The following is a 9,906-nucleotide window of genomic DNA, read 5'->3' as shown; positions in this document are numbered from 1 at the left end:
GGGTGTCAAGGTTAACATAATGTCCGAACACACGCATTTTTGCACCTTTATTATTGCTGATTTTGGCAACTACATATATATCATCATCATGTGAGCCTGTACACACTGCCCAATGTTAATAAATGCTACATCAAGATAACGCTTTTTTTTCAGCTGCTGTACATGGTCATAGTTCCACACATGGCTTATGAGATCACAGTTGCCCCTCCTCAGCATCTACACCCTCTCCATAGAGCTGATGGTGCTGTCAGGACAGTGCACAAGACCTAAACATGTTAGAGAAATCATGAGGGGACAAAGATGTAAAGATGGCTTCACCTGTTGAGACAGCTCTGAGGTGACTGTGACAGCTGTTCCTTCGAGAGGTTTTGTAAAGCGTACATGGTTATGTCTGATGTGCCTGCTCACAATTTGCCGTTATTTCAGTGCTAACAGTGTAAAACCATCAGACAAGGCATTCATAGAGTGTGAGGTAATGAACCCAGCCCTGTCAGAGTCAATATGAGGAAGTGATGTGTTTCCCACAGAGCAACAAGTTCTTTTTAAGCAATGCTCTTTCTTCACTGCTTTTCTCTCCTTCCTTTACCATAGATTGTATCTCAGCTGCATGAAAGAGCCGCTGAAAGAGCTGCACAGGGCTCATGTAATGTGGTCTTGGAATTTGTGCAGTGAAAAGTTTTACTTTTAATTATACTGACATGTAAGTTTAATCTTTTTTAACAGTCCCGAGTAAATATTTTTGCAAAAATCAGATAAAACCAACACTGAGAGTGGCAGACAGTTTCTATGATACAAAGCGAGTAACACTGAATCAGGGATCCAAGTTCAAGGATTATGTCTCTGATGTCCAGCTTCTGATGAGGGGGGTTTATAGATGTGTTCTGTGTAACAACTGGAATTTTTTATCATACCAATTTAGACAACATATTTCTATGCTATAAGACACGTCACCGCTGATTCAGTGTTTGCGCAAAAGATTAGTTATCAGATATCTAGTTGATGGGCGAGGTATTTTCATTGCTTTAAACTACAAGGAAACAATCCTGAATCACTCATCATAAAAGTTCCAGACAGGAGTGCCAGTAATTGGTTTACATTTACTGAGATAGAAACACCAACAACTGCAAGCATCATTTACATTTTTTAATTACATATTGACAAGCATATGTAATTGACTAGACTAGCGACCAAAATGCTCTGAAATGCACATCCAACTGTGAGAAACAGAAATATATCATGCGCTACAGCCTTGTGGTTAAGTCCATGACTCACAGACTCTCAATACTATTTCAAACCTTCTCCTTCATGCCAAAGACAATATTTATGCAATCTTTGTCACATTTCTTTGCCAAACAGAGGGTGTGTGATAGAAGACATGTAATTAATTTCATGGATTTATCCTGAAATTTTAAACTTGGCCTTTTTAGTTTCATAACAGCCATTTGAGTGAGCGCAAAAATTCCAAAGTGTTCAAAACACTAAACTTTTTCAGACAGCAGTGCTGCGGTGCCACCAAGCAAGACATACAAAAGTTAAAAAAAATCTAATCTAGGGAAAGCTTAATATGTAAGCTATAGGAATTTTTAAGAATTATTAGTATGAAATCATTTTTGATCATGTTCAAACACAACAGGCTGACTTTCATTCAAAGACTTAAATCACTCATGACTCATTCACATATTGGAAGTCCAGGTGACCACTGACTGTCCATTTCACATATCTGTGTAGACTCCCCTTTCATAATAAATCCAGATCTGCACTTGAACGTCGCTGTAGCCCTGTGTCCAAAAGGGGGTCGAGAACCTTGAACCCAGTCAGCATTTTCAATACCAGGATGTGCACACTGAACCACTGCAGAAAATTTAAAATGGAAATTAACATAAATGTCCAAGATAACGTTTTCTTGAGTATGTGAGAGCATCAGCCACAGCTGAGATTACACTGGGAGGATGTTGAGAAAAGCTGGAAAAAGTTTAAAAACACTTACTGATACATGTTGGAGGAGCAGGCTGAAATGTTCCATCATCTGAACATGATACTGATTTTGATCCATTGAGTGTGAGACCGTTTTGACAGCTGTACAGCACAGCGTCTCCATAAGTATAGGTATCTTTGATTGGACTGAAAGTGCCATCCACAATCATAGGTGGTGGCTCACAAGTCACCGCTGCAAAATAAAAATGACATATTTTACAGAAATGTACTGTATCATTATTATTATTATTATTATTATTAGTAGTAGTAGTAGTAGTATTGAGATTTTTTTTTTCAACCGTCTCCTTTATATTGAATTGTCAGGATAAATCCATAGAATTGCTTCTATTGTTTATTTTGTTATTTCATAACAAAGTTTCCTCATGGGGGTCCTTGGTTTTTAGGTCAAGCGTTTCCTCATGGGGGCCCCCCTCACTGGGAACTGCTCCTGGCCTACTGATGGGGGTGCTGCTGAGGGGACGGCTCTGGCCTGGATGGCTGGAGGCCTCTGCACCTTGGTGTGGGGTCTCCTGTCTGCCGGGGTTGGGGTGGTCTCGTGTGGCGCCCCCCGGTCATGAGCCGGGGGCCCTCTCAGTGTGGATGGCCCCCAAAGGTGGCTTGTCTGTATGGGTGTGTGTGCGGGTGTGTGTGTGTGTGTGGGTGTGTGTGCGCGTGCATATGTGTCTGTGTGTGTGTTTCTGTATGTATTTATGGGGGCGGGAGGGCTGGGTTTTCTTCTTTGTTGTTTTTAGCCTCTGTGAGGCACTTTGTGTTGCTTTTTAAGTATGAAAAGTGCCATATAAATAAATAAAGTTTGAAGTTTGAAGTTTGAACAAAGTCCTAAATCCACTCAGCATTTTTCAATATTAAGACCTTCACACTGAACGGCTGCAGACAAAAAACATGCAACAATTTTCCAAAAATGACCTTTCCAGAGCACACGAGCGCTTCGGTCACAGCTGAGATTACTTTGAGAAGATGATTCAAAGAAAAATTGAAAACACTTACTGATACATGTTGGAGGAGCAGGCTTAAATGTTCCATCCTCTGAACATGAAACTGATTTCAATGCACTAAGAGTGAACCCTTTCTCACAGCTGTACTGTACAACCTCTCCATAAACATATTTGTCTTTGCTTGGACTCAAAGTCCCACCCGCCACTGTAGGTGGCGGCTCACAAGTCACCACTGCAACATAAAAATGACATCTGTTAGACTGGAAACAGACACCGAGGTCTGATTGAGTAGAGAGACGTTTTGACAGGAAGGTACCAAATCAGAGAGTTTGAAAAAGTTTAAAGCGGTTGTGGAATATCGCTGCCATTGTTTGATGTGTGGTAGAAGACGCATGATTGATTCTATGGATTTATCCTAAAATTTTACATGTGTTTTATTTCACAGTAGTAACATAAAAAAAAAGCATCATTTAAAAAAAATAGTAGAAAAAGTTTTCCTGACTGTTCAATTGAACCACTTAGCAAAAGAAAAAGAAATAATTCCCGTCCAGATAGCTAAATATATAGAAAGTTGTGTGATTAAGCTAATCACGTGTAAAAATGTGACGACACCTGGATTAGTGTAAGATCAAGTTTTGATCATGTCCAAACACAACAGGCTGACTTTCATTCAAAGACTTAAATCAAGTAGTAATTTTCATTGATGACTTACTTTCACATGTTGGGAGTCCCGGTGACCACTCGCTATTTATTTCACATGTCTGTGTAGACTCCCCATTCATAATAAATCCAGATCTGCACTTGAATGTCACTGTAGCCTTGTATCCAAAGGGGGGTCGAGAACCTTGAACCCACTCACCATTTTTAACATCAGGATCTTTACACTGAACCACTGCAAGCAAAGAAAATTTAAAATGGAAATTAATACAAATGTCCAAGATAACGTTTTCTTGAGTATGTGAGAGCATCAGTCACAGCTGAGATTACACTGGGAGGATGTTGAGAAAAGCTGGAAAAAGTTTAAAAACACTTACTGATACATGTTGGAGGAGCAGGCTGAAATGTTCCATCATCTGAACATGATACTGATTTTGATCCATTGAGTGTGAGACCGCTTTGACAGCTGTACTGTACAATGTCTCCATAACTATAGGTTTCTTTGATTGGACTGAAAGTGCCATCCACAATCATAGGTGGAGGATCACAAGTCACAGCTGCAAAATAAAAATGACATCTGTTAGAATTGAAACAGACCGTTTGTATTCAGTCATGTGCTTTGTGTTAACACACAGAGATTACCAACCTTTACAACTAGGCAACTTGCCCATCCACCCTTGGTCTCCACAAACCATTCCTCTTGGCCCTTGTTTACCAATGAATTGGTAACTGATATAAAATAAATTAAAAAAAAAAAAAAGAGGTTTCAATTCAGACAACAGATTTGAAGCAGGATCTGCATCCACCTTGGCAACACTGCACACTGACTTTGATTAGAGGAAGATGTTTTTCGATTGGGAAACATAATGGCTACTGAGATTTTAGAGTTTAAATCCACTGCTCACAATTACAATGACATGAACCATCAGAGTTATCAGTTTCTTACTAACCCAGGGTTGCAAGTAATCACAATTTTATCACCAAACTCAGTCCCTTCAGAGTAATCAATATGTCCATTTTCCACTTCTCCAGCAGAGCCACAGTTCCTCCCTGGAAAAAGAAAACTCATCAGGATGAAGCTCCTCTCTTAAACATGGCTGGATATCATTATGCACAAAAGGATAGGGGCATATTCATCCTGGAAGAGACCACTCCCATCAGGATAGAAAAGTATATCATATGATAAATGTGATCACTCAGAATAATCTTGTATTGATTAGCAGTGGTGACCCCAACTACGCCAGCAAAATGTTCCTCACAGCATAGCAGAGCCACCGGATCCCCTCAATGGAGCATTCAGGGCTTCACCGTTCCCTTGGTGTACCACAGAAGACTCATCTGCATTTCAGTTTTTCCACATCTCTGTAGGTGTATGTGGTTTGACACTTCCTGCATTGACATTCTCAGTCACCACCACTCTCAGTGTTTTCTTATACATCACACTAACGCATGAGCTGCATTGACATTCTCAGTCACCACCATCCTCACTGTTTCCTTACAGATCGCACAAACGCACAGTTATCAGATATGTGCTGTCAACCACAGTTTTCAGCCCTGTTTACTGATATCTCTACCACAGATCTAAATCCAGATGTCACTTCAGTCACTGTTCTTTTTGAAACACTACCCAGTTGAGCCAGTAGTGGTAGTCACAACGACGAAGTTGTATTTAAGTTCATCTGCACTGCCACTCACTTGGAGCGGCAATGGCAAGGCCAAGACAGCTCAGAAGCAGAAAGTAAATGATGCCCATGATGGGAAGTGCCAGGTCAGACTGAAGTCAGCGAGTTTTCCTGGCAAAGACAAACACAAATGTAACAGACATTAAGACAATCAGATTATTAACTTCACTAAAATAATTGATTCCATTCAAGGGCTGTCTCCAGAGAACACAATAAATTAAAGGAATGTAAATTATCAATAAGTGAGTTACTATACCATCTACCCAAAACATCAATATTTTTCAGTTTTAGTTAAAATACCAAATATATGAAATAACAATACATATTCGGTGTCAAATTAATGTATACTGGTCACTGGCTAATCTTTGCAGGTAAATGAGCTCAGCCTTGTACATCACACCAAACTCCATTCAAAATTTATTGAAATTTGCTATCTAACGTGACACTTCTTATGAGACTAATTTTACAGAGCTACTTCAAACGTCTTAATGGCGACAGTTTCGACTTCTAAATTCGGCGTACGTTTAAAGAAGAGAAATAACAGTCTAGCAGTAAAAATTTCCTAAAAGCCCGTTTCTCCATCTTCCGCCATCAAAACACAACAGCGTGGGCGTTAATGCGTCACAGTAAAATTAACTGCGCAGAGTCTAACTGCATATCTAACTTTATTTCAAAAACGATATATGCTGAAATGACCATTAAATGAGTTCCTCGGGGTTAGTAAGCCGTGTTTAATCGTGTGTTTAAACTTCCTTATATCAAACATATTACTGAATTCATGAAATCGCAACAGCTCATATCAAACCAGGCTGGTCTAGCTAAACATCAGTTAGCGGACGTAACATCAACATACGTCGTTAATGTCAGCGCGCTATCGCGTTTACGATCGGTTTGGCTCGTGCAGGTTATTAAAGGGTTGGGACAATTTAGAACTTACCCAGCTAAGTTAAACGTGAAGACTCACTATGGTGAGGCTGCTGCCTCCAATTTGGTAAAATGGGTTTCTCATTGACGGCTGTGGCTCATACACAGGTGTCCCCACCCCCACCCTGACCCTCCACTGCTGTCAGTGTAGTACACTGGACCCAAACATCCTGCAGAACAGCTGTGAGGACAAAGAAGATGTAAAGATGGCTTCCCTGTGGTGACATCTCTAAAGCGAATGTGAAAATTATTCCTCAAAGTTTCCAGAAAGACTGATGTGTCTCCTGATGTCACAATTAGCCATGATTTCAGTGCTAACAGTGTAAACTATCAGACAAAGCATTCACAGAGCGTGAGGTAATGGACGCAAACATGGCAGATTCAATATGAGGAAATGATGTGCTTCCTCCAGAGCCACGAGTTACTGGTTATTTAGTACTTTCACTCCTCCCCTGCTGCTAAATTACAGAGCAACCAGATGAAAGAGCCAGCAAACCCCTTGTACCAAACGTGCAGTGACGAAGGCAGGGATTCCTCAGAAAGTTCATTTATTTCACTGAGACGTTCAACAAAACAATACAGGTCTTACATAAGGTGGTTTTTAATTATTTTGTCATTTGTATCCGTAATATTTCTGACAATGCCATGTCAATATTTTTGCAGAAACCAGACAAGCCCAAAATAGTTTTAGGCTGGTTGGGCTGAACCAGGGATCCGTCCACTCTGAAACCGCCCTCGAATAGATGGAGAAATGTTTGGGTGAAGACCACAGAATCTCTGCCCAGTCTTCAGATAACATCTCTGCTTTCTAGCTTTTGATGGGAGGCCGTTTAGAGACGCTGCGTTCCTCTGTCCACTCTTGGAATTTTTATTGTGCCAGTTCAAACTTTATAGTTCAGTGTCATAAAACACCTCACAGCTGATTCAGTGTTTGCCCACAAGATTAGATTCCAAATATCTGGGTGTGGTATTTGCACTTCTTTAAATTCTGAGGAAACGCTCTTTGTTCTCTCCCATCATAAAAGTTCCCGGTACTAGTACTTGTAACTGATTTACCTTTGCCGAGACAGAAACACCAACAGCAGCGAGCTCTTTTTACATTTTCCTTTTTAATTTACACACTTTCCTCCACTGACCTCACTGACCTCGAGTAGCAGCGAAGTCATGACTGATTGGACCTCATTAGGACCCAGCTGGTCTGAACATGGTGGAGATGAGCGCTGGGATCTTTGGGTTTGGCTTTCCAAGATCTGCACACACTGTTTCATAATGCTCTATTGTTTGACTTGTTTACAAAGAGGAACGGACTGAAAATAAACACGCAGGATAACGGTATTTGTTTGATCTGATAAAAGTAAATTCTAATGAACAAAAAAGGAAACGCTCACAGAGTGTCACTGGGCGACGCCTGCTCTCTTTGTCATTAGTTGTCACCCCCAGCTGGCTTCATCGAAGCCCTGTTTTTCCTTCCTTTCTCTCAACTGTGCAATAGCACAAACACTGCATTTATCATCCATACAGCATTTTTATAAACTGTACATATTTTACACATACATAGACCCGTGCAGTTCAACATTGGCAGTTCCTCTCATAAGCCTTGTGTTTGAGCGTCGTGGCATTGGAAGGTGAATGTTGTACTCTGCACATTCTGATAAACATGCTGACGCACATGACGACCCAGACTCATCACAAGCATCATGTTATCAGAGAACCTTGGTAACAATAAAGCCACAGTGGCTGATATGACTTCCACTGAACTACCACTGTAACATACAGCTCACTGAGCCAAACGGGGCATCTGTTTGAAGCGAACCCTCCTCTTCCTCTTCACATGCTTGTGTCTTGCCTTTGCACATTCGATCACTGTGCACAGAAATATCAGCAAGGATGCAAAAGAACCCCAACGCAGCAGCATATACCAGAATGGCAGCCCTGTCCATGACCTGAAAAACAAGAAGATGATTAGTGAGTGTATTTCAGACGACAAACACTTTGTAGTGCTGTGAATGAATCATTTTGACCCTTATTCTTCCCATCAAAGTGAGTAAAACTGCACTCTAACCTGCTGAAAAACAGATTTGGATGAGTTTGATTGAGCTGTAAAGACTGGTTTCCTGCGTCAGAGTTGGATTTCCTGGAAGGTTGGCACGTTGACGGGGGCGGAGTTTTGGCTGTGGTGGTGCTCATCCTGTGTGCGCAGTCATAAATGGGTTGGCCTGATGATTTAAGAGGAAAAACATTACAATGACATTCTTTATGAACTTGGATCTTGTGCAATCAGGATACCACAACAGCCTCAAAGCTAATCAGGCCCTGTCGGTACATTTTAAACCTGTTTATAATGTGTGATATTCATTCTTCAAGTCCCTTGAAGAGGATTTTTATTAGATTTTTTGATCTTTATCATATAATACTGATGGCATGATGGTTCATTTGTAGAAAAATGGTGCAGTCTGTGTGTCCTGGGTCAGATCTATGAGGTTGCTGAGGGGCAGAGTTGGTATGCTCTACTTTTTTTTTTTTTTTTGCCACAGTGTAATTTTCAACATGACCACTAGGAGTCGCCAAAGTAAAATCCAACACATGGCACACAGGCTTTAGTCAAACAATACACATAAGCTTGGTCATTTTAAAGACAATAATTAAACAGTGTTCTATAATGTATGATTTTGATATCAATGCAGTTTAAGTTTACTTGAAACAAACAACAAGCTGTCATTAAAGCATCGCTACATGCCATAAACACATCTGAATCCAACTAAGTTATAATAATATATATATATTTTTTAAATTCTTTGTGCATGTATTGCATTGATATTTCAGGGAGAGAATACAACACCCCATCTGTCCTTACCCTGCATGTTAATGACATAGATACAGCTGCTGTCTGCAGGCATGGGAACCTGCACAGAGAGGATATCACTCCCCTGGCTGCTTATGTCATTACGGCAAACACAGTAGTAATCGCTGTCCTTATCCACTCTGCCACAGTGTAGGTATAAGTCTGATGAGTGGTGAAGCAGGACGTCCTTCTGGTGTGTGTTTTGATACCAGGAATAACGGACGCCAGTGCCCTTTGTACAACCACAGCGCACTGTCACTGGCTGCCCCCAGCATGTAGGCCCGTCTGCCAGAGAGCTCAGGGGCCAAAGTCTGGGTTTAGACACTGGAACTGGCACAAAGAAGTAATATGTTGGAATTCATTCAGCTTGACAGTAGAGAGTATTAAAGGCCATAGATCTGATTTATATTGTGACAATAACATACATTTTCCAAGCTAATCAAAAGCTTCTGGTTTCGTCTTACCTTCAGTGACAACCACACTGACTGAAGTCATGATGTCAGCATATATTTTGTCAATCCCAACCCAGTACACTCCAGTGTCCTCAAACTGGAGATCTGTGACTTTCACAAACAGCCCTCTTCTTCCTGCGTCAATTATGTGAAGCCTGTGTGTGTTTTTCATCCTAACGTCGCCCTCCGAATCTGCCACAATCACACAGGTGCTTTTGGAGTCCCCCTGGCACCAGTACTTTTTACTGTAGCGGAATGCTTTTGTGTCATACTTGCAGATAAGCAAGAATTCACCACCGATGTGCGCCGTGATCTGCCCTTTATCACACTGGAGCTGAAGAGTTGCTGAAAGAAAGAGTCCAGTCAGGTTAAACTTCTCATCGCCACAGCAGTTGTCCCACAGCATAGTCAACATTGAT

General features: G+C 41.0%; 1 protein-coding gene across 4 annotated transcripts; it reads right to left on the bottom strand.

The window, feature by feature from the left end:
- Positions 1 to 47: 47 nt before the first annotated feature.
- LOC143327527 (C4b-binding protein alpha chain-like) lies at positions 48 to 6,505 on the bottom strand. Of its 4 annotated transcripts, XM_076741928.1 has the most exons (9): positions 6,207 to 6,505; positions 5,283 to 5,380; positions 4,538 to 4,637; positions 4,234 to 4,316; positions 3,965 to 4,144; positions 3,643 to 3,822; positions 2,983 to 3,162; positions 1,988 to 2,167; positions 48 to 1,851 (listed from the first exon to the last, which is right to left on the bottom strand). In XM_076741928.1, exons 2-9 carry the CDS (start codon positions 5,338 to 5,340, stop codon positions 1,670 to 1,672), a joined length of 1,143 nt encoding a protein of 380 aa, XP_076598043.1. In that variant the 5' UTR covers positions 5,341 to 5,380; positions 6,207 to 6,505; the 3' UTR covers positions 48 to 1,669. The 4 variants fall into 4 exon arrangements, with proteins under 4 accessions (XP_076598043.1, XP_076598044.1, XP_076598045.1 ...); XM_076741929.1 differs by lacking the exon at positions 2,983 to 3,162 and having other exon boundaries at positions 6,207 to 6,502; XM_076741930.1 differs by lacking the exons at positions 4,538 to 4,637; positions 6,207 to 6,505 and adding an exon at positions 5,820 to 6,161.
- Positions 6,506 to 9,906: the final 3,401 nt, after the last annotated feature.

The sequence above is a fragment of the Chaetodon auriga genome, chromosome 10 (genome assembly GCF_051107435.1).
Source record: "Chaetodon auriga isolate fChaAug3 chromosome 10, fChaAug3.hap1, whole genome shotgun sequence".
Lineage (NCBI taxonomy): Eukaryota > Metazoa > Chordata > Actinopteri > Chaetodontiformes > Chaetodontidae > Chaetodon > Chaetodon auriga.
Note: the sequence above shows the minus strand (reverse complement) of the source record. Positions and strands in the feature narration are given on the sequence as shown.